General features: G+C 55.3%; 1 protein-coding gene across 1 annotated transcript in view; it reads right to left on the bottom strand.

Moving 5' to 3' along the window:
• The window catches only part of MYOM3 (myomesin 3), a 48,546-nt gene extending 25,954 nt beyond the window's left edge, over nucleotides 1-22,592 (bottom strand). Inside the window, exons 1-15 of the mRNA XM_068968515.1 lie at nucleotides 22,432-22,592; nucleotides 21,930-22,010; nucleotides 20,943-21,102; nucleotides 20,111-20,268; nucleotides 14,894-14,989; nucleotides 13,300-13,388; nucleotides 10,829-10,873; nucleotides 10,234-10,374; nucleotides 8,653-8,814; nucleotides 7,888-8,029; nucleotides 6,707-6,906; nucleotides 5,551-5,604; nucleotides 5,031-5,158; nucleotides 3,389-3,572; nucleotides 417-591 (exon numbers count right to left, since the gene is read on the bottom strand). Of these exons, the coding sequence (XP_068824616.1) occupies nucleotides 417-591; nucleotides 3,389-3,572; nucleotides 5,031-5,158; nucleotides 5,551-5,604; nucleotides 6,707-6,906; nucleotides 7,888-8,029; nucleotides 8,653-8,814; nucleotides 10,234-10,374; nucleotides 10,829-10,873; nucleotides 13,300-13,388; nucleotides 14,894-14,989; nucleotides 20,111-20,268; nucleotides 20,943-21,102; nucleotides 21,930-22,010; nucleotides 22,432-22,592 (1,976 nt within the window). The remainder of the gene's footprint in view (nucleotides 1-416; nucleotides 592-3,388; nucleotides 3,573-5,030; nucleotides 5,159-5,550; nucleotides 5,605-6,706; nucleotides 6,907-7,887; nucleotides 8,030-8,652; nucleotides 8,815-10,233; nucleotides 10,375-10,828; nucleotides 10,874-13,299; nucleotides 13,389-14,893; nucleotides 14,990-20,110; nucleotides 20,269-20,942; nucleotides 21,103-21,929; nucleotides 22,011-22,431) is intronic.
• Between the last annotated feature and the right edge of the window lie 407 nt (nucleotides 22,593-22,999).

Genomic DNA, 22,999 nt, shown 5'->3' with positions numbered 1-22,999 from the left:
AAGTTTTGGCAAGCTACTTATCTGTGCTGTGCCTCAGTTTCTTCTGTGCGATGACAATAAAAATTAACAGTCTTGGGACTTCCCTGGTAGTCCAGCGGTAAAGAATCTGCCTAGCACTGCAGTGGACTCCGGTTTGATCCTTGGTGGGGGAACTAAGATCCCATGTGCTATGAGGCAGCTAAGCCTGTGAACCACAACTAGAAAAGCCTGTGTACCACAATGAAGACCCAGAACAGCCAAACAAACAAGCAAAAAGGTAGCCCTAAGTTCATAGGATTGCAGGTGGAACTAACTGATCTAACGTATGGAAAGAGCTTAGGACACTGCCCTGTGCCCAACTGTGTCTTGAAAGGCAGGCTTCATCATTATTACCGCTATTATTATTTCTGAGGCAGGAAGGGTGGGCGCAAACTCACCTGCTGCCCTGGATGGGTTTGTTGTTAACTGTGTGCCACTCAGATGATCCCGCCTCCCGGGAGTAGATGTAATAACCCAGGAGCTCTGGGCTGTCTTTCACTGGATCCCAGGTCAGGGAGACAGAGGTCTGTGTGTCTCGGAAAGCTTGAACTTGCGTTGGAGGTGGGAGAGTGGCTGAAACACAAAAATACGGGCCGAGTGAAGATGCTGTCACGTGGCTGGGAAGGGGGAGAGGTGTGGGAGAGGCAGAGAGGCATGGGGGGTGGGGGTGGCTGGGGGTAGCCACAAGCCCTTCAGACATGCCCTGGGGCTTTGGGCAGCTCTTTCCTAGTCTCAGAGGTGTGGTCCAGGCTCTTGTATTCTGAAAGTCCTCTCTCACCTCCAAACATTTCCACTTCCTCATTAAGATTCTTTTATCAATCCTTACTGTCACTTTCTCTCTTAGAAGTTACCAGATCTGACAATTTTCCTCAGCCCTTATCTCCAGTCTTTAGGAAACATGGTTTGTTTCCCCTTGAAATGTTATTTTTCATGGCTTTCTCAGATAATGTTCTTTGAGGTGGGTCTGCCATGATTTGTTAAATGAGATCTGGATGGATGGATGAGAGAATGGATGGAGGGATAGATGGATGAATGGATGGAAAGATGGACGGATGGATGGATGGACAGAGGAATGGATGGATGGACAGAGGGATGGATGGATGGACAGAGGGATGGATGGATAAATGGATAAATGTCAGATCAGGACCTTCCTAGTACTCTTTGTATTTCTCAAACTCCTTACACACCTGTTTATGTTTTCCCCTCCTCCCTTTGTCCCTAAATCTGAGACTCCTCCAAGCTTCAGTTCCTTGACTTACTCCATTTCTCTTGAACTCTTCAAGAAAGGCATGGAGGGTCCACCTACGCTCATGGCTTCAATCCTCACCTCTCTGCAGGTGAATCCCCAGGCTTTACCACCAGCCCTGTTTTCTCTCTTGAATTCTAGAGCCTCATCTTCCATTTCCCCTGGACATTCTCCTTGTGTTTTAGTGGTCCTTCAAAGTCAACAGGCAAAGGTTGAACTCAGCATCCATCCAACACAAACCCAGTATCTACTGAGTGCCTACTCTGAGCCAGGCTCTGTACTTGGCCCAGGGGTGGTACTGAGATGTAGACTTGGGGTCCTGGGCTCAGGAGGTCCCATAAGAAACTTCAGCCTCTCAGGTTGAAGACAGTGTGTCAGTAGATGGAGGCTGGGTGGTGGGGAGAGGCTTGAAGAAGGCCATGCAGGGACCATCCGTTGTGGGGAGAGGCTTGAAGGAGGTCACGCAGGGACCATCCAAGAGACCTGATTCTAGCAGTGGGCAAGAGCTGGAGCTGAGGGTATCCATGTATGGAGTTGTCCTCACACACTAGAATCTTGATTTCAAGGAGGATTTCAAGACCTGAGGATGTGTTTGTGATATAACATTAATTTTAAAAAGTAGAATGCAAAGCTCTACATACGGCTTGATTGGACTTTCAAGAAGAGGCACTGGTAGGCATGTGGTCAAAAGACCAGAAGCTCAGGTACCTGGATGCTCGCAGTGGTTACCCTGTCAGTGGGATTTTGTGGGGTGGGGCATTCTTGCCCCTCCTTCCCTCCTTCCTTCCCTCCCTCACTTCCTTTCTCTCTTTCTCTCTTGCTTCTTTTGTATTTTCCTACTTTGGGCAATACTTTCGCTTTCATAACACAAGTCAATTCCTTGTCTTTTTTTCCTCTCCTCTCCTCCTCTCTCTTCTTTTCCTCTCCTTTCCTTCTCTGAAGTGTACCAGAACCTTGCCCTAAGGCTACCTTGTGGTCCAGAGACTGCCCACATCCAATCACAAACCACTCACTGTCTGAGACCCTGAATCAAGCTTAACTATTAACCAGATTAGAATGAAAGAAAAAACTCCATCTGCCCACCAACCTACTTATACTTATGATGAATATGTACATGCATTCACGTGGGCTAAGGCTCCTCTGTCCATGGGGATTCTCTGGGCAAGAATACTGGAGTGGGTTGACATGCACCTCCTCCAGGGGATCTTCCCAACCCAGGGATAGAACCTGCGTCTCTTACATCTCTTGCATTGGCAGGCAGGTTCTTTACCATTAGCACCACCTGGGAAGCCTGAATATATGCATTTATATAGATACATATATATATCTTTTTTCTACATTATTGAGCACTATAAATCTAGGACTTGGCAATCTTCCCCACACAGGCCTTGCACCACACCAGGCTCTTCTCAGATGGGCAATGCTGCAGTTGGTTCCTTAAAAGACTCGTTGGTGATGGCAGCTCCAGGGACCTGTCTGGTCTTATCAAAGAGAAAAGACCCCACAATCCAGAGGCCTCAGAGGAGAGAGGGCACCCTGGCAAGTCAGGACTAGCGTGGAGCTGCCGCTGGGAGGCTCAGGAAGGAGCCAGAGGCGGGGGCGGTAACCAGACCTTCAGAACAGTAGGTTTGGGAGGGGAGGACATCAAGGTTTGCAGCTCAGAAATGACCTGCTCAGGTCCATGCTGTGCTGCTATTGAGAGCGGTCCCACCTGGTGAGGTAGAGCTGGGGGGTGGGACCAAGGAGAGGGCGGGAGGCCTGCCTAGGGGCCCAATCCTGGCTGCACGAGGGGGATCAGGCTCTGGTTGGAGACCTTTAGCCCTGAGGGGCCATTGGTCACAGACAACTCCTGTCTGGACCCAGCTGGATTCTGCAACTCACGAATTGTTGATCTGAAAAAAAAAAATGCCTGTACTTCCAAGAGCCTCTTGCCCAGAGAAATGTAGTTCTTGATGTTCTGAAACTTCACAGGCCTGTGATCACATTGCTTCTCGGCTTTGTGATAGGTAGAGTGGCCAGGAGCAGAGAAATGTGCGTGGCTCTGTCCCTGCAGCCACCGGGGGCCCGGGGCTTGGGTGCTGACAGCCTGGCCTGGCCTGCGCCCCTCTCCTGCATCCCAGGTACCTGGCTTCCCCCTCAAGGCGATGGGCTCGCTGGGCTCCGAGGGATCGCTCATGCCGTACTGGTTTATCGCTCGCACTCTGAAGACGTACGACTTCCCTTTCTCCAGATCCAAAAGGGCAAATCTTGGGGATTTCACAGGAGTTTCTGAGTTGATGGCCTCCCAGGTGCCACTACCTATGACCGACTGTGACAAAGGAGAGAAACGTGGCGTTGGTTAAGTGGGAGAGTACTTCCCACATGTGCTTTCATTAACCTCTCTCCCCACCCCAGGATGCCCCTCAATATCTGAGCTTTGGATTCACCTGCCTCCGTGATGTCTCTACCTGGATGCCCGTCGAGCATCTCACATTCAGTGGAACTGACCCTGAACTTGCCTCCACGCCAGTGCTGCCCACATCTAATCAAAGGCACCCATCCTTCCAGCTGCTCAGGTCAGAGTCCAGGAAGCCTTCCTGGATTCTTTCTCTCATTTCTCACCCTCAAATATACTCCACCAGTGAATTCAGTTGGGGGAATTCCCTGACGGTCCAGTGGTTAGGCTTGGGGCTATTCACTGCCAGGACCCAGGTTCGATCCCTGATTGGGGCACTAAGACCCTACAAGCTGCACAGTGCGGCCAAAAAACAAAACAAAACAACCAACCAAAAATACCCCCAAATCCCAAATCCAGCGGGCTCTGCCTTGAAAATTTACCCAGAATCCAACCATGGTTTACCTCTCTCAGGCTCCCTTCCAGAACCTTGATCCAGAGCCACCATTGTCTCTCACCTTCTGAGATATCTCAATAGCCTCTGATCTGGTCTGCCTGTTTCTTCTACCTTTAACTCCCTTCAATCTTTTCTCCAAATGACAGGCAGAGGAATCCTTTTACAGCACAAGTCAAATCCCATCAGTGTCTGCCCAGAACCCTCCCAAGCCCCAGAGTAAAAGCTGCTTTGTGGTCTGACTCCTGCCATCTGTCTGGTCAGGTTCCACGTCCCACTTTGTCCGCCCACCAGGCTCCATGGCCCCCTGCTGCTCCCCAATGGCGCCAGGCTCCACTCCTGCCTCTGGGTCTTTGCACTTGCTGGTCTTTTTCCCTGGAATGTTCTTCCCCCAGAAATCTCTGGCTGGCTCAGTTGTGTCCGACTCTTGCGATCCCATAGACTGTAGCCTGCCAGGCTCCTCTGTCCATGGGATTTTCCAGGCAACAATACTGGAGTGGATTGCAATTTCCTTCTCCAGGGGATCTTCCTGACTCAGGCATCAAACCCGGGTCTCCTGCATTGCAGGCAGACTCGTTACTGACTGAGCTTTGAGGGAAGCCCCATTTCCTTTGGGCTTTTACTCAAAACTCGCCTTCTCGGGGAGACCTCTCCAGTTCCTCCATCTAAATATCAGTAGCCCCTTCCCCTCAACACTTCAAATCCCATCCAGAGCTGTAGATAATCTGAAAAGGTCATTTAATCCACTCCCCTGCCTCTGTGTAGGGCTATGTTCAGGACTTCCAGACAGGAAATTCTCTTCTCATTAGGCTTCCCCAGGGGATGCTGCTGGGGTCTCTCAGCACCTCCCTGGACCCCCACTCCTCCTCACATCCTGGTCCCACAGTGTTTCTATTTCTCCGGCTGGCCTGGGGCTGGGGCCCTAGGGGTCTCCACACCTTCTCCAGGAAGTACGTCAGCGGGGCTTTGCCTCGGGGTCTTGGCTCCTCCCAGCCCAGAACCACGTAGGCCTCACGGATCTCGCTGGCGTGCACATTAGTCGGGGGTGAGGGGATGGTCACAAAGTCTGGAATCAGAGTCGCCCAGGGGCTGAGATGTGTGGGCCCTCAGAGACCCCACATCTCAGCCCCCCACTTCATAGAAGAGAGGGCCAGGGCCCAGAAGGGGGGCAGGAACTTGCTCCAGTCACCCAGGAAGGCTGGGCAGGGCAGGGCCGGAACCAGAGCCCGGGTCTCCCCATGTCCTGCTGGAGACTTTCCCCAATGTCTGCGTCCCCCAGGAGGGGCGCAGTCACCCACCCGAGAGCCTGGCCCCCAAGCTGGATCCCCGCCCACGCTCACCACCCGACCCATGCCCACAGACAGCTTCTGCCTCGGGCCAGTTTGTGTCCCAGCTTCCAGATCACAAGGGGGGTGGTGCTGGAGTCTTGAGGCCAAGTGTCAGGGGGTTCACACATACCGTCAAAGTCATCTGTGCTGACCGTGATGGTTTTTCCCATATCAAAGGGGATCTCTAGGGTGGAGAATGGAACCCGTTAGTGGAGAACTAAGGGCTGCAGAGTGTGTGGCTGGGTCAGCCCTGCTCTGGGCGCTAATTCCTTCCCCGCTCCTGGTCCTGACCTCTCGGCCCCTCTCTGTGTGTCCTCGGGCAGGTGGCATTCGCAGACCCCAGAGGTGCTCTGCCCGCTGGGGGCAAAGGGGCACAGAAAGGAGGAGCGATGGGGTCGGATTCCGAGGGCACAGCACACCCACATCGGGGTGACTCCTTGGGGCTGAGAGGGCTGCGTCCCCCACTCGCTGCCTTCCCGCCTCCGCACTCCAGGCTGGGAGCTTCTAAGTCAGGGCAGTTTCCCTACTGCAGGTTAAGGGCATCTGAAGAAGGTGCTGTGGTTTCACCCAGATTAGCGTCTGGTGCTAAGATTTGTGTTTCTTTCAGCAGACAAGCTCTATCTCCCCCTCAGGCGAGAGGCTGCTAAGGACAGCACCATGTCTCCTCCGTCAGACTAGGGGTTCCTGAGACTGGGTCAAAGCTATGGTTTTTCCAGTAGTCATATTTGGATGTGAGAGTTGGACTATAAAGAAAGCTGAGCGCTGAAGAATTGATGCTTTTGAACTGTCGTGTTGGAGAAGACTCTTGAGAGTCCCTTGGACTGCAAGGAGATCCAACCAGTCCATCCTAAAGGAAATCAGTCCTGGGTGTTCATTGGAAGGACTGATGCTGAAGCTGAAATGCTAATACCTTGGCCACCTGATATGAAGAGCTGACTCACTAGAAAAGACCCTGATGCTGGGAAAGATTGAAGGCAGGAGAAGGGGACGACAGAGGATGAGATGGTTGGATGGTATCACCGATTCAATGGACATGAGTTTGGGTAAACTCCGGGAGTTGGTGATGGACAGGGAGGCCTGGCGTGCTGCAGTCCATGGGGTCACAAAGGGTCGGGCATGACTGAGCGACTGCACTGAGGCTGTGTCTCCTCCATGAGACTAAGGGCTCCTGAGGGCTGGGCTGCGTCTCGTCTCCTGGACCAGGGCTGGGAATGGGGCCCATTCTCCTGTCTCCTGGTGTGCCCTGACAGATGCTCTAGCATGTCCCTCAGGGCCTCTGTGCCCACCTGTCTTCCTCTGAGCTTCGTCGCGGTCGCCCATGACAACCAGCTCAGAAGCCTTGGAGGGGACGCTGCTTCCCGCTCTGTTGAGGGCTCTCACCCGGAACCGGTAGCTTTGGCCTTCGATGAGCCCTTGGATTGGGCACCGACAGGTCCCGCCGGGAGCCTGGTGGCATGGCACCCATTCCTCGGACTCTCCCTGGCACCTGTGGGAGAGAAGCCCCGGCTTCAGCCCCTGCCCGTGACTCACACCCTCCCAGTCTGACCCTCTACCAGGACATTCCCCCACCCTGGGCTATCCGCTCAGCTCATCTCGGCCAGGGAAACACCTGCTCTCCATTTAAAAGCCTGGCTCCAGCCTCGGGTCCGCAGGAGGCCTTCTCACCAACCAGGATGCTAATCAAAAGAGCTAGTGCCTTTCATGGAACTTTCCTGTGGGCTGGAGCTATGCTGTGCCCATCACATCCATCATCTTGTTTAATCCTGAAGGTCCTTGAAGTCAGGTGTGATTACTTTCATTCTACCAATGGGTTCTGAGTTTAAAGAGTGAGATGACTTGCCCAAGGTCACATGGCTCATGAGTGGGTGACTTAGCATTTCCCCCGAGGACTGTCCACTCTCCTGCTGGTGTGTGTTCTAGAGTGACCCTCAGAGTCTGGGATCTCTACACCCTCTGGGTACCGCCTTTCCTCACACTGGCTGGATGGGGCAGTATACCTCAGTCTCCCCATCTGTAGAATGGGGCACTAGAGCATCCCCTACCCCCTCAGATAGGGATGTCGTAAGGATTCTAGTGGTTGGATTAGGCCTTACCTCCAGCTAGAGTCTCAGAGCTGGCCGGTGGAGGAGGCGGCGCGTCCGGGCCCTCCCCTTCCTGGGAAGCCCCCTCCCTTCAGGCTCAGGGCTCCTGGGTCTCTGTCACTCAGGGAGGCGAGTAGCCACCGAAGCCTTGTGTGCTCAGGCTTCAAGCACTGATGTTTGCCCCTCCCAGGGTCAGCTCGTGCCGTAAAGGGTCCAGGGGCAGCGGCTGCCTCCAGAGGTGGACACCCTCCTGTTGCCCCTAAGTAACACACCTACCTCCTCCCCTGTTCTGAGGAGAGACATGGGGTCCGTTTCCTGTGGCCCCGCCCTTGTTCTCACAGGACCATCTCCCCCCGTGGGCTCTGCCACTGAAGAGATCCACTCACAGCTCGATGGAGTAGCCGGTGATGGGGTTGCCCCTGGTGTCGCTGGGCGGGGTCCAGGTCAGGATGAGGCAGTCTCTGTTCACATTCAGGCATCGAACGTTCAAGGGGGAGCCTGGGACCCCTGGCTTCTCGGCTGCAGCATCTGAAACCCGGGACAGCGGGGGACGCGGGAAGAGAGTAGGGGCGGCTCTTCCAGTTAATGTCCACTCGGCAACCAACCCCCTCCCATCCCCATCCACCATTCCTCTTCTCACGAGCCCCCCGGGGTGCAGTGGATCTTGAAGACCAAGACCTGAATGACAGCCTGTTCTTTTAAACAGCAGCATCTAGGGCTGGGTGGGCGGGAGTCCAGTTTACCAGGGGCCCATTCTACACCATCGGCCTGAGCAATTGGCACAATTCATCTTTGAGTCCCAGAGCAACTCTCCAGTTTGCAGGTGGGAATACTGACTCTCCTAGAGGAAAAGCCAATCGCCCAAGGTCACCCAGCCGGTGAAGCGGCAAAGCAGGACTAGAAGGATGCCAGCCCACCCTCAGCCCTCCTCTCCAGCTCCCTCCGGGCCTGAGACTCTCAGGCTGGGTCCCTTTGGAGGGTCATGGGCAATCTTAGAAAGACTCTCCCTCAACACCCTCATTCAGTATATAGCAGGGACACCGAGGCCCCGAGGAGCTGGGGGCTCGCCCACATGTCCCACGGCAAGTCGGTCAAGGCAGAGACCTGGTCCCTGGGCTCTGGCTGGGCACCCTCCCCCAGCCGCCCCTTACCTCTCACAAACACGTAGGCGCTCTGCTCCCGGAGCCCAAAGGGCGAAGGCACCTGGATCGTGTAGAGGCCCTCATCCTCCTTGTAGGCGCAGGCCACCTTCAGGACTGCCTGGCGGTCAGAGTAGAGGATCTGCCGGCGACCGGAGGACCTCAGCAGCCTCCCTGCGGGGAGAGGGGTTCCAGGGTGAGCTCCTGGGCGATCTGGAGCTCACCCGGGAACCTGTAGGTGCTTTGGGGTTCACAGGCAGAGATGCGGTTGGCTGGGCTAGAGACCGAGGCTCTGCTGGGGAGTTGGGGAAGGGGGTGGTGACCTTCAGGACTCTGCCAAGGTGGCCTATGAACTCTCCTCTGTAGCAGGCTTAGTGGGGGTGGGGGTAGGGGGTGGGGAGCGCCCGAGGAAGGGGCCGGGGGCTGCTGGCTCGGTGAGGAGTTGGAAGTTCTCTGAGGAAGTGGAAACGAGCAGTGGGGGCCTGGTGTGAGAGGCAGAGGCTCTTTGGGAGGCTGGGGGCTCAAGGAAGGAGATAGGGCTTAGTGGGTGGGGGTTGTGAGCTCAAGGGAGGGAGGGGGCTTGTTTGGGGGACGGGGACTCAGGAAAGGGGGAGAGGACTTAATGAGAGGGTTGGGGTGTTGGTGAGGAGGGTCAGGGTCAGGGAGGAGGGTGGGAGGTCGGCAGGTGGGACTTTTGGGAGAGGGCCGGGGACTCAGGGCAGGGGCCAGGGGCGCCAGGCCTCGCCCGAGGTCCTGCTGTGCACCATGCTGCTCCTTGACCCCACAAAGGCCCCTCCTCCCTGTCAGCACCTCTGTTCCCGAGGATCTACGGGTTTGGGGGACATCTTGGCCTGTTATCACAGCTGTTTCTTGGGGCTCGTGGCTTCTCTACTCCTCTGCCCCTAGCCCCCCAAGGGGCACCTCCCTAGGCTCAAGCTGCTGGGGGTGCTGCACTCCCGGCCCTTCGGCGGCCGGCTTGGTCAGGAATAGGGCAGGAGGTCCAGCCGTCTGTCTCCTCCCTGGCTGGTCCGTCTCTTCCTGCCTGAGCTGACTGGGCCTTCCCCAGCCCTGGCCTGTGATCCCCCAGAGGTCTTCCAGCTCATGAGCAGCAGTTCTCGCCTGCACCCACAAACTGACTCTGAAAATCCCGAGGCAAGTGCCCTGACCCTCCTTAGGCTGACCCGCCTCCTGCGCTTGGCCTCTGTTCCTGTTGCTTCATCCGGCCTCGCCCGGGGGTGCTGATGGCGGTCGTGTGTGCGTAAAGGGCTCTCAACCAGAGGCTCTCGAGCGGCAGAGGCTGCAGCTGTTTTGGCTTCCCGCCCTCTCTCGGATGGAGGGCCCCCTGACTTCATGGCGTGTCTGTGCCTACCCCTGCCCTGGCACCCAGTGCAGGGCTTGGCACCGCGAATGCTCAGCGGCCCTTTGCAGGGTGATTTGATCTGAGCCCACCTGGCTTGCTCAGCTTCCCTCTGCCTCGACCCCGCGCATCACTCGGCTTGTACGTGTTGGGGGAGGGGCATAGCTGAGTTCCTCTCTCCACCAGGGGTCTATCTCCGCCTCTGCAGGCTGGGGGCCGGGACCGGGGTTCCTCACCGTCTCGGAACCACTGGATGTTCTGCTCGGCGTCCAGCACATCTTCCGAAAATAGGCAGTTCAGGGAGAAGGTTTCCTTCTCACGGGCGAAGACCGGCTTCAGCACTGATGTGAACTCCACGCTGGGGCCAAACATCAGTCCTGGTGGGAACAGAAATTTAGGACAGCAGTTTTCTGAGGCCGTGTCGGCTTAGCCTGGGGCTTAGATGGGAGAGAGGAGGACCCTTCTGGGGTGTCCCCACTCCTCTGGGTCAGGATTCACAGTTTTCCAGGTGGTCTTAACGAGGAGAAGAGCCTGATGCTGGGGGCTGCGGCGTGGGGAAGAGATTTCTTTAGGTGGGACCAGGTGAACTGAAATGGCAAATATCTGTTTGTCTGGCTTTGCCTTTTTCTCATTCAGCTTTGGCCACTGGACAGCCCAGCGGATAGCGGCAGCTCTGGGGTGCTTAGGGGCCCCCAGAAGCCAGTCCACAAGTATTAACAGTTTATAGGCAATCCCCACGTGGACATCCCTTTGTGGGGAATGGATGGTTATATTCTAAAGGGACCCCACACACCTCCTCCCCGAAAGCCCATCCCTCCCCAGCCTCCTTACTTTTATACATCTCCGAATCGAAGCCAGCGTCCTTCCCCAGGTAAGCTGAAACCCAGAGCAAATGGGAGTTGGAGAAGGCTCAGCACCCTCACTCCTACTGGGCTTTGGGGGGCATGGCCTTTGGGTGTGGGTTCAACTCCTGGTCTAGCAGGGCCTCCCTCTAAGGCTTGGAGAACATTCCCTGGCCTATCCTGTGCCTTGGTACCTTCCTGAGTCCTACCTGGTGGGGGTGGGGGTGGGTTCTGAATACCTGAGTTCCCATGAACAAAGCCCTTAGCAGGACCCTGGCATACAGTTGGTGCTCAATAAATGGTGTTTTTCTTCCCAAGGGTAGCTCAGCTTCCCTGGTAGCTCAGCTTCCCTGGTAGCTCAGCTGGTAAAGAATCCACCTGCAATGCAGGGGACCCCAGGTTCGATTTCTGGGTCAGGAAGATCCCCTGGAGAAGGGATAGGCTACCCACTCCAGTGTTCTTGGGCTTTGCTGGTGGCTTAGATGTTAAAGAATCCACCTGCAATGCGAGAGACCTGGGTTCGATCCTTGGGTTGGGGAGATCCCCTGGAGGAGGGCATGACAACCCACTCCAGTATTCTTGCCTGGAGAATCGCCATGGATAAAACCCACCCACTGCTAGGATCAGAGTCCTAGGGTGGAGCATGGTCAGACTGGGATTTCTGGTAGGTTCAGGACAGCACCAGGAGAGTCTCCTGGAGGCTTCAGGGTGAAGTCCAAGTTGGTGTGGACACGGATCACCAGGGGACAGTGAGAACAGTTTTTGTTCACATAGTACGCACCACGTGCTCTTATTAACTCATTTAATCCTCACAGCAGTCTTGTCTGTTGGTGACATCATTATCCTCTAATACAGATGGGGAAACTGAGGCATGATCACCCAACGAGCACCCCAACAGCCTGAAACCACCGCATGACCCTGGTCCCTGAAAAGGCTCTGATGGAGGGAGGGATAGGGATTCAGAGGAGGTGATGGAAAGGAGAGGCGGACAGAGGGAGGCAGGGTCTGAGGGCCTGATGCCTGACCTTGCACTCGACTTTGGACGGCTCAGATTCCACCCAGAGAGCCTGGCCCGGCAGCGGGGACAACTGCCTCCCAAGAGCTATTTGGGGAACACGGAAGAGGGGTGGAGAGGCTGTGAAGGACAGTTTAACAAGGAATGATGAGAGCTGGGGGGGTGGGGGTGGGGCTGAGCTCCAGCCTGCCTGCCACCCAGTATGTGTGTGAGTGTGTGTGTGTGAGTGTGTGTGTGTGAGTGTGTGTTTGAATTTGCATACATGGAGTTTCTCTCTCTGGGTCCTTAGGGCAAGGCCTTGGGCTAATCAGTCCATTCTAAAGGAAATCAGTCCTGAATATTCATTGGAAGGACTGATGTTGAAGCTGAAACTCCAGTACTTTGGCCACCTGATGCGAAGAGCTGACTCATTTAAAAAGACCCTGATGCTGGGAAAGACTGAAGGCGGGAGGAGAAGGGAACGACAGAGGATGAGATGGTTGGATGGCATCACCGACTCAACGGACATGAGTTTGAATAAACTCCAGGAGTTGGTGATGGACAGGGAGGCCTGGCATGCTGCATTCCATGGGGTCACAAAGAATTGGACACGACTGAGCGACTGAACTGAACTGAACTTAGGCTCAAAGGTGTGGCCTCCTTGGCTAGACTCTGCCTGGGCCATGGGCTGATAGGGTGGGGAGGAGGATTATCTTTCTCCAAGAGCTTGCGGCAGCCAAGATCTACCTGAGTGAGTGAGTGAAGTGAGTGAAGTTGCTCAGTCGTGTCCAACTCTTTGCAACCCCATGGACTAGCCCACCAGGCTCCTCCATCCATGGGATTCTCCAGGCAGGAACACTGGAGTGGGTTGCCATTTCCTCTACCTAAACCATCTCATTTAACCCACGGGAGCATCTGAGGTGGCAGGAGGGCTCCCCGTTTGCAGGTGGGGAGGTCAGAGAAGCGAGATGGCGCCCAGGCTCACACGGCCCATCAGCATCAGAGGAAGCTTGTGGTCTGGGGTCTGGTGGACTCGAGGGTCTCTCCTGCTTTGGGCTCTGATAAATGTCCAGGAGGAGCCTGAGCTAACACACCAGAAGCTAAAAAGGGCAGTGAGGGTCAGCAGGGGAGGTGGTAGGACTCGGCCTTTGCCCCCTGAGGACTGCTGGGGGCCAGGCTGCCTTCCCAGAGGTCCTGAGCTGGGTCTGGACCCAAGCCCAACCCGGTGGGACAAGCCTGCTCTTGAACAGGCACTGAACTGGGATATAGGTTGTATTGCCTGAGGGTGGAGAATCTCACTTGCTCTGAAGGCCTCAGGGAAGCAGGAGTCCGGGTGGCTGCTCTGATTACTCAATTCCAGGACAAATACCCCTGCCCGACCCGAGTCTGGCGCAGACCCGCGTCCTCATCTGCCCACTCGGGGTTTGCTGTGGGCTGCCTGGTCTGTTAGGCACGAGAGGACTCACTGCGGACAAGGACTTTGGCAAAGGAGGAAGCCTGGCCGTAGGCGTTCTTGACCTTCACGGTGTAGGTGGCTGCATCCTCAATGGTGCATCTGAAAAGGAGGGAGGGAGATGTTTCCCTGAGGCTGCTGGGCTCCACGGAAAACTCAAGTCCCGAGAGCAGGGTGGGTGGGGAAGGGGGTAGTTACGGGAGGACTTTGGGCTCTAGGTCAGGGCCTGCCCCTGAGAAGCTGGGTGCCTTTGGGCTGTCCCCGTCCCTCTCCACACCTCCAGGCCCTCCTTTGAAAAATGGGGAAAACATAACATGGCGGCTTTAGGTGAAAGCGCTTTGAAAATACGATTGTTAGGATATCATTTGAGCTAAGTGACTGGTCCAGAGTCACAGAACAACTGGAATTCAGCCCCACTTCAAGGGGACAAGCCCGCTCTTGGGCACAGCCTCCCTGCTCTGTCAACACATCCCGGGCAGAACCCTGAAGCAGGAGAAGCCTGGGCACACTGCCAGCCTGTGCCAGACCTGGGCCAGTTGCCCAGGTGTTCTCAAGCCCAGGCCTGGGGCTCACCACCAACCAGGCCAACCCTGTTCCTCGTGGAGCCTGGGGCTGGCTCCATCCCAGGGCCACCATGGTGGTAGGGCGTATCTGGCCCCATCAGCAAGCAGAGAGGCCCCTTGGTGCCCTCTCTCCTCCTCTGCTTGCTCGGAGCAGGGATCCCTCTGGTTTCAAAGGTCAGTTCCACCTGCTCCCCGAGGCTGCCCCAGCCCTGCGTGCTGTCCCTGATGGTGCGGTCCACAGGGCACCTCCCTGTGGAGCCTTGTAGGGTCAGGCATTTATGTCCACGTGGCCCCACTTGGCTTCTGGAGCCTCTTGTTTATATTCGTGTCTCCCAGAGCCCCAGTGGGTTGAGGTGGAGGGTTTGGTGTATTGGAAAGAACCCAGGTGGAAAGAACTGACTCAGTCCCAGGCCCTGCCCTGTGCAAGTTGTGCAAGAGCCTTAATCTTTCAGAGCCTCAGTTTTCTCATCTGTCACATGGATGCAACAATGCTTCCTTGAGAGAATGAGGGTGGACCTTGACAACTACATTCGGAAAGCAGCGAGCACAGGGCTTGGCGCCTGGAGGAATTCGGCGCCTGGCAGTTCCTACGAACAGGGTGTACTTTGGGGAATACTGAGCTCATTTTCTCCAAGCACGCTGTCTCTTCCTTCAACACTGTGCTTAAGACTCACTACCTCGTGAAAGGCCTACCTAACTCTCTCTCTTCTGCTTCCCCTTGCACGCATGCATGTGTATATGTGTGTGTATTCTCGCCCCAGCAAGGAACTCTCCCCACATGCCTAGCTGCTAGCCAAGTCCAAATTTCTCACTGTGTATTCTAAGACATTGGAATCACATGGGGGTGTCTGTTAAATACCAATTCCTGGGCCCCACTTCAGACCTATTTAATCTGACTTTATAGGAGTTAAAGAAGGGTCCATCCCACATTCACTATTTTGAGGCTGACGTGGTTCATAGCTCTGAAGAGGGTTTTGGACCTGCTCTGGCCTTGGTAGTGCTGGGGCTTGGGACCATGGGCCTCTCTGGGGCTCACGGTCTCACCTCCTGATCTCCAGTGTCAGCAGTCCATAGTTGTTGGTGATTCGATACTTGCCGGCAGGAAAGAGGCGGGGATCAATTCTCATGTCATTTTTGTACCTGTGGAGACACAGTGGAGTGTGGGAGGCAACGTGGTTCTGAGCGGGAAGGATCCTGAGCCTCTTAGACCTGGATCCCAACCTCAGTTTTGTGCTGCTTATTCATCTGTGTGACTCAGGGCAGATCCAAACCTCAGTTTTTCTTATCTGTGAAATGGGAATAATCGCACTGATCTTGCAGTGTTGTTGTGATGATTAAATGGGATAAGATATGTAAAGTTTGAAGGCTGTGGATGCTCAAGTGTTTATTCTCTTCTGGAGGGCAGAGAAGAGGGAGCCATAATTAAGGGTATCTGCCCCTTCCCTTCAGAGAAGGCAATGGCACGCCACTCCGGTACTCTTGCCTGGAAAATCCCATGGATGGAGGAGCCTGGTAGGCTGCAGTCCATGGGGTCACTAAGAGTCGGGCATGACTGAGAGACTTCACTTTCATGCATTGGAGAAGGAAATGGCAACCCACTCCAGTATTCTTGCCTGGAGAGTTCCGGGGACAGAGGAGCCTAGTGGGCTGCCATCTATGGGGTCGCACAGGGTCGGACATGACTGAAGCAACTTAGCAGAAGCAGCAGCCCCTTCCCTTACCAGGGGTACCCCGAAGGACCAGTCTCCAGCTTTTCCTTCCTCTCTGAAGGGGTACCAAGGAAAGTTCTCCATCTCTTCCTTTTTGTCAACCCTCAGGACAACAGTTCTTAATCTCAGTTCTTGTTAAAATCACCAGTTCAGTTCAGTCACTCAGTCATGTCCGACTCTTTGTGACCCCATGGACTGCAGCATGCCAGGCCTCCCTGTCCATCACCAACTCCTAGAGTTTACCCAAACTCATGTCCATTGAGTCGGTGATGCCATCCAACCATCTCATTTAAAAATCTCCATGCTCAGAGTCTGAATGTAAGCCTTTGAGAATTTGCATCAGAATCTACTCATTGCAGGGACATCCCTGGTGGCCCAGTGGTTAAGAATCCGCCTTCCAGTGCAGGGGACATGGGTTTGATCCCTGGCTGGGAGCTAAGATCCCTCATGCCACAGGACAGTGAAGCCCTTACACTGCAACTGGAGAAAAGCTGCAACTAAGACCCAGTGCAGCCAAGTATAAATTAAATAAATATTAAAACATAAACTTCTCCATGTTCTCCACCAGCCATTCTCCTCTTATTCTAAAGTAGACCTAACATGTTTCCTAGTCTCTGCTTCTGCTAGGTGTGACCACGTGACTAAGTCTTGTCAACAGAAATAAGTCCAAGCGTCACGCAGCTGCTTCTGACAACACTCTCTGCCCGTTTTCACATCATCTTTCCTTCCAATCTTGAGGCAAGAATACGGCCATAAATATGGCTGCCATCTTGAACCAGGAAGACCCGAGGTCTCCAGCAGTGCATGGCAACAGGCCTGAGTCCCTAAGCTGAGGGGTGGAGTTGCCATGCAGCCCCGCCCTGTCTACATCAGACATTTACATGAAAGGGGGAAAAATATCTATCTTCTTTAAGTCATTAAAAAAACTCCATGCCCAGGCTTTAGCCCGGATCCATGAAATCAGAATTTCTGGGCGTAGAATCTGGGCATCAGTTATTTTGAAACTTGCTAGGTGATTCCCAACCTCGGCCCCACCCCACTGTACCCTGGATACTTCCTTTCATTTTCTGTGAAGTTTTTCCCTCTGCTGCAAGCCCTGGACAGCCAGGTGTCTTTGCCTCTGCCCACAGCCCATTGGGGTATGTTCTGGAGATCTGATGAGTGAATGTCTCTGAAAGTTAGGAGGCCTGGGTTCCTGACACTGTTTGCTGTGTGACCTTGGGCAAATCACTCCCCCTCTCTGGGCCTCTGTGTCCATGAGGCCTTTGTGTGAAGAGTCAGCCCCAGAGGTGTGCGTGTGAGCATGCTCAGTCGCTTCAGTCATGTCTGACGACACTTGGTGACCCTATGGGCTGTGGCCCGCTGGGCTCTGTCCATGAGATTCTCCAAGCAAGAATACAGGAGTAGGTTGCCATACCCTCCTCCGGGGGAATCTTCCCAACCCAGGGATTGAACCCTTGGTCTCCTGCATTGCAGGAGGATTCTTTACCATCTGAGCAACCAGGGAAGCCCAATAATACTGGAGTGGGTAGCCTATCCCTTCTCCAGGGCATTTTCCTGACCCAGGAATCGAACTGGCGTCTCCTGCATTGCAGGCAGATTCTTTACCAGCTGAGCTACCAGGGAAGTCCAGCCCCAGTGGCAGTTGAGGTCAAAGAGGAGGCCTTGGCCAAAAGAGGGTGCCCCAGCCTCAGTATATCACCTTCCTTGGACCTGCCCACCCCCCATGCCCTGTTTGTCTCCATGGCAACCAAACACTGCTGTACCCACATCCCACCTTACGGCAGCCGTAAGGCCGTGCCCTCTTCTGAAAGGAGCCCAGTTAAATCTTCTGTGGGGAGGGTGGTGCCTAATCTGGATGCCCAGTCTTTCCACCTCTCCCAGGCCTGGGGGGCCAAGGTCAGCCCCCCCCATCCCCCAGCTGTTAGGAACATTCCAAACACCTCAGCCTGGGCCAGCCTCTGCCTTTCCCAGAAAAAGCAGCAGCTGCAGCTCTGGGCATGACCTGGACAGCCCGGGACCTCAGCTCTCTCTTTGCCCCGCTCTGTGCGTCAGTCTCCTGCTGGTCCCTCAGGCCCTTGAAGGCTTGGCTGCGTGGATGAGGCTGAATGGCTGCCAATCATAAAACAGCATTAAATGAGACAGCTGAGGTAGGTGCCCAACCCAGAGCCTGGCTCAGCGAGGCCTACATAAAAGAGTGAGATTTTTTATTATTTATCCAAGTGTATTTTCCCTTACATATTCTGGTGGGTATTTTTCCTCCCACCACCCCCAACCTCTTTTATAAATTAAAAAATTTTTTGACTGCGTGGCTTGGAGGATCTTAGTTCCCTGACCAGAGATCACACCTGCACTCCCGGCAGTAAGAGAACTGAGTCCTAACTACTGGACGGCCAGGGAATTTGCCATATTTTGGTGTCAGCTTTACTTTTGCAGGCGGCTTGACCTGGGAGAGTGATTCTGATGTTCATGAACTGTGGCCAGGACCCACTTCTGCAGAGTAAACACAGCCAGCCTGGACCTTATCTGACATGCCCTCTTGTTGCCCCTGCATTCAGGAAGTGCTCAATAATTGCTGAATGAATGGACTCTTCTGAGAAGCCTGGGGAGCCAGGATCATCCTGTTGACTTGGGCTGGGTCTCTACCAGGGTCTGCGTGAAGCTTTGGAGGCCAATCCAGGATGAGCTGGCCCTGCCAGAGGTGCCTGATGATAGGAAACCAGATCCCCAAAGCCTGGAGCCCCGGGGACCCCCTGAGTCCCTCCGGTTGGAGGTGGGCCTGGCCTTGGCCTCCACCACTTGCAAGGAATGCTCAGCTCCTTGTTGTGGCAACCTTGCTGGCAGGGGTGGAAACAAGCCTCCCTCCCAAGAGGCTCCCATGGAATGCCTTAGATGTGGGCCTCGGTGCCAGGGTAGGGCAGGGCTTGGCTGCCAGGCTGATTGCCACTTAGCCCAGGTCTTCCTACCGCCTGCCTTGGTCCCCACAGAATTTGAATGAACGCCATCTGGCAGTGACCAGCAATGACACTTCCCTCAGGACATTTTTCTTTATTGCTTTTGGCCTAAGTTCTTTCCCTTTCTCTCACTTCAGAGGCATTATAGGTGCTTTAAAGAAAAACAAAACCCCAAAACACCTGTAATGATCACTTTCCTACTCTCTTGGCCAGTAGAGATCTGGGCTGGGAGGCAAGAGACCTGAATTTGAATTCGGGTTCACACTAGCTGTGTGACCTTAGACAAGTCGCACTACCTCTCTGAGCCTCTATATCCTCACCTGTGAAATGGGGATATAGTCCTAACCTCATGAATGGCCCAGAGGCTCAAATGAGAGGAAAAGTGCTGGGTCAGTGTAAGGGAGGTTGAAGTGTAAGATGTTGCTTTTTCCTTTGTGACCTCAGTTATTTATGTGCTTATCTTCTCTCTCCTACCAAAATCCTGGTCTGTTCACCCTGGAGATCGGGCTTATATGTCGCCTCATCTGAGAAGCCTTCCTGGATTCTCCAGGTGGAGGCAGCTACTGTCCTTCTTCACCTCCACTCTTATCTCAAATATCACCCTTGGACATATTTTACATTGTGTTGACATTTCTCTTCTGGATTGAGAGTTCCTTGAGGTGAGATTGTGTCTGGGTCATTTCTGTGCCTTACTGCCTGAGCCAGGGCCTGGGACAGATTATGTTCCTGGTAAATATTTGTTGAAATTTTTTCCTTGTCTCCCAGCATACTGACAATGGGCCTTAGACCCTGGGGAGCTCAGGACAGACTGAACTCAGCTGTGTGAATGACACATTTCTCTCTGGGGTGAAGTGAGACCCCAGATGCTGCCATGCCCACCTCCTGAGGTCCCTTCAGAAGACTCCTGCTTCTGCTCCCCTCTGCCAGCAAGGCCTCGACTCCATGGTTCTGTTATGAGTACATTCCCAGGAATGGCACCTCCTGCTTTCCCAGCAGCTTTCAAGTTCTGAGGGCTTCCACATTGTCATGGCATTAAATCCTTACCACAGGCAAGCTGGACAGGAGGGCTTCAACCCATTTCACAGACCAGGAAACTGAGGCAGGATCAGAGAGGCTGAACCATAGCTGAGACCACACACAGAATTAGCAGAGAGCAAGCTGGTCCTGGGCTCCTTCTCACTGAGAGCCCCCACCCTCCCTGCCTCCTCTCCTGCCCTGACCCTGGGCATGCCTCTGCCATCTTCCTGCAACCCTGCAGACGTCCAGCTCGGGGCAGCTGCCTTCTCATGTCACCAGAATCATATTTTCACAAGTGCCGGCTCCCTGGGTGGCCCAGAGCTCTAGCCCCAGGATGGCTGGGAGGCAGCTAAGAATAAGCCCTCCTGAGCTTCCCCAGCAGCTGCTGCCCTATTTGGGGGCGAGGGCAGAGCTCAGGGCTGTGGATCTGTGGCTTTTCTAAGGCAGCAGGATCTTCTGGGGAAGGGACCGGGCCCCTGGAGGGGAACTGTGGGTGTAAGGAAGTCGCATTCAAGGGATCCCTGAGGCCTGGAGACTGAAGGCAGGGCAAGGACCCCTTCTCCCCTACCCTGGGGGCTTACCAGGTGACCTGGGGTGGAGGCGAACCCTGCACGGTACAGGTCAGCAGGACCGTGGTGTGCTCCCAGACCGCGTGCGAGCGCAGAGGGATCCAGAACCAGGGCCCACGGCCGGAACACAGCTCCCGCAGCTCCTTGGCCTCCCGGACCTTCTCCTCTGTCTGGAGGCAGGAAGGGCCTGTGAGTCCCAGGAGCCGGGGCACCACCTCCCCGGTCTTTGCTGTTACCTCTCCCCTGACACCAGGCTGGACTCTCCTCGCCAGTGGCCGAGAGGCAGCATGGCGTAGGGGGCAGGGTGTGGGGCTTTGGGACCTGACCTGGAATCAAGGCCAAACTCTGCCACTTACCCGCTATGAGACCAACCATAGGCCAGGCCTCTGTTCCCTCATCTGTAAAATGGGGATGATAATCATATTGCCCCACCCTCCTGTGGGATTGTAGGGAGGATTACTTAAGTCACTGTGTGAAAAACATGGGCAGTGATAACAACCATGTAAGTATTTACAGCTGTTCCTGTCCTGCCCAGGGATGGGGTACGGAGGTGGCTTCAGATCCCTGACATTTCCCGAGTGTCTTCTGTGTTCTAGGCACTGGGAAAGTGGTTTTATAAGCGTGTTCTTATTTACTTCCCATGTCAACGCTCAGTATTGGACCACATACGTTCATTTTACATATGAGAAAACTGAGGCTCGGTTAGAGTCATTGCTTTGCCCAAGGTTGTGCAGCTGGAAGGTGGGGGCCCTGGGAGGTCCAGCTTTTCTGGAGAAGGGGGTGGGGTCGGGGCGGGCAGCATGAGAAGGGCTGCAGGTCCCAGGGCCCCGCCCACCCCTCTCACCCGCCGTCTCAGCGCCTTCCGGTCTCGTCTCTGGCGCAGCAGCCACTGGGTCCGTAGGAAGGCGATCTCTGTCCTCTCCCAGTCGTTGCCGAAGCCCACCCGCTTCTGCCCCCGCTCCTCCAGCTCCACAGCGCTGGTCTGGCGCCTCAGCTGGGCCTCCCTGCGGTGACAGAGGCCGCCAGAGGCTGAGAGCCCCTGGGGTCCGCCCTGGCCCTGCCTCTCCTACGCCCGGCCTTGCCGGCCACGCTTGAAGCTTCTTGAGGACAAGGGCAACTTTAATCTTTTCTTGCCTCCAAAATCCCCTGAATGGGTCTGGGTTTTAGAAGGTGGAGCAGGGCATGGCAACCCATTCCAATATTCTTGCTTGGAGAATTCCAAGGACAGAGGAGCCTGGTGGGTTACAGTCCATGGGGTCACAAAGAATTGGACACAACTGAATGACTAACGCTTAATATTATCGATACTGTTCACAAGGGTCTTTCACAAGCCATGGTTCCTCTTTTTTTCACTACAACCAAGCGGACAGGCTTAGTCTCCCCATTTGACCAGGTAGAGATTTGCTTTATAGGCTGAGTGACTTGCTCTGGGCCAGCCAGGAGCAGAACATAGGCCTAAGGATGCTCCCAAGCTTGGAGGCTACCCCATCTCAGGGCTTGGGTTTGACATGTGGGCTGGTTTACTTGCTTCTCCTAGCTCTATCCCTGGACTCCTTCCCCGCCATGGAAGCTGGGTGGTGAAGTGCGGAGCCCCATCCTCTCCCCTAGGGATGGTCCCTCACTACTGCCTGTGGACCCATCAGAGAGTGGTGCAGTGGGCTTTGCCATCAGTCAGCCCTGGGCTTAAACCTCCGACTAGTCACCGGCTCTAGGTGTGTAATTTCAGGCACGTTTTTTAACGCTGAGTGTGGGAGCCCAGTAGGGAGGCAGGGGACTGGACAAGATGACCTCTTCCCAGCCCAGGGCTCGCTGGAAAGGTCACTCGACTTACCATGTTGTCTCTGAGGAGGCTGTCAGAGCCAAGGCTGCCGCGAGGGCGTAGTCTGCAGCGCTGAACTGGTACTCTTCCTCGCTGCCCCGGGGAAAAGAGAGTTCATGGCTCCTGCAGATTTGGCTGGGGGTCTGGCTGGGGGCTCCATCCACCCACCTCAGGGTGCTAGCAGGCACAACTGTGCTGCCCTCCTCAAACCATGGTCTCAGAACAGGCCATGCCTCCTCTCTTAGACTGGGGGCTCTGCAAAGCAGAGCCGTGCTTCCCGTCTCAGACTGGGTTCTCCAAAAAGAAGGGTCATTCCTCCCCTTCCAACAGGACTCTCCCAAGGTCAGGGCTGGGCCCCCCGCCTTGGACTGGAGGCCTCCAGAGAGCAGGACTGTGCCTCCCCGCTTGGACTGGAGTATGCAGAGGTCAGGCTGTGCCTCCCTGCTCACACTGGGGGTCCTGGGGGAAGGGCAGTGGCTGGGCGGGGCGGGGGGGGCGGTCCCTGATGCCCCACCTGCTGCGGAAGGTCCGTCTCCGCGTCGAGGAATCCATCTGCAGGCTGTGCTGCCGCTCCTCCTTCTGCTCCTCCTCCCGACGATGCTCCCGCCGGTGCACTTGCACGGCCTGTGGGGGCCGGGGCTCCCCCACACCTCCCGGGCTGTGAGGCAGAGTCATGGCTGCGAGAGCAAAAACCTGCAGAGCCGAGGTGCACGGTTACTCCACCTGGTATCCACCCGCCCCTTCCCCGTGGCGTCCGCCAGCATCTCTCCGGAGGTCTGCTGGTGGCAGGGGAGGCGGGTGTCTCTCTGTGGTGGGCAGGCAGGCGATCTCAAGACCCAGCAGGGAGCCTGGCTCGCCCACCACCCCATGGGCTGCCCCGCATTGAGGAGCAGGCCCTGGCTTCCAGCTGTGCTCTGTCCTTGCCCCTCCACGAGGTCTGAGCAAGGCCTTCCCTTCTCCGGCCTCAGCTTCCCACACGTGAGGGACTGAGCACTGTGATGTTCAGGGCAAGGAGAATTGGGGAGGAAAGTGGTGCCCCAAGCTAGCTGGCTCTGAGTTCTTGCAGTACATTTTTTTCCGGA

This window comes from Capricornis sumatraensis, chromosome 3 (genome assembly GCF_032405125.1).
Source record: "Capricornis sumatraensis isolate serow.1 chromosome 3, serow.2, whole genome shotgun sequence".
Lineage (NCBI taxonomy): Eukaryota > Metazoa > Chordata > Mammalia > Artiodactyla > Bovidae > Capricornis > Capricornis sumatraensis.
This window is presented reverse-complemented; position numbering and strand designations above follow the sequence as displayed.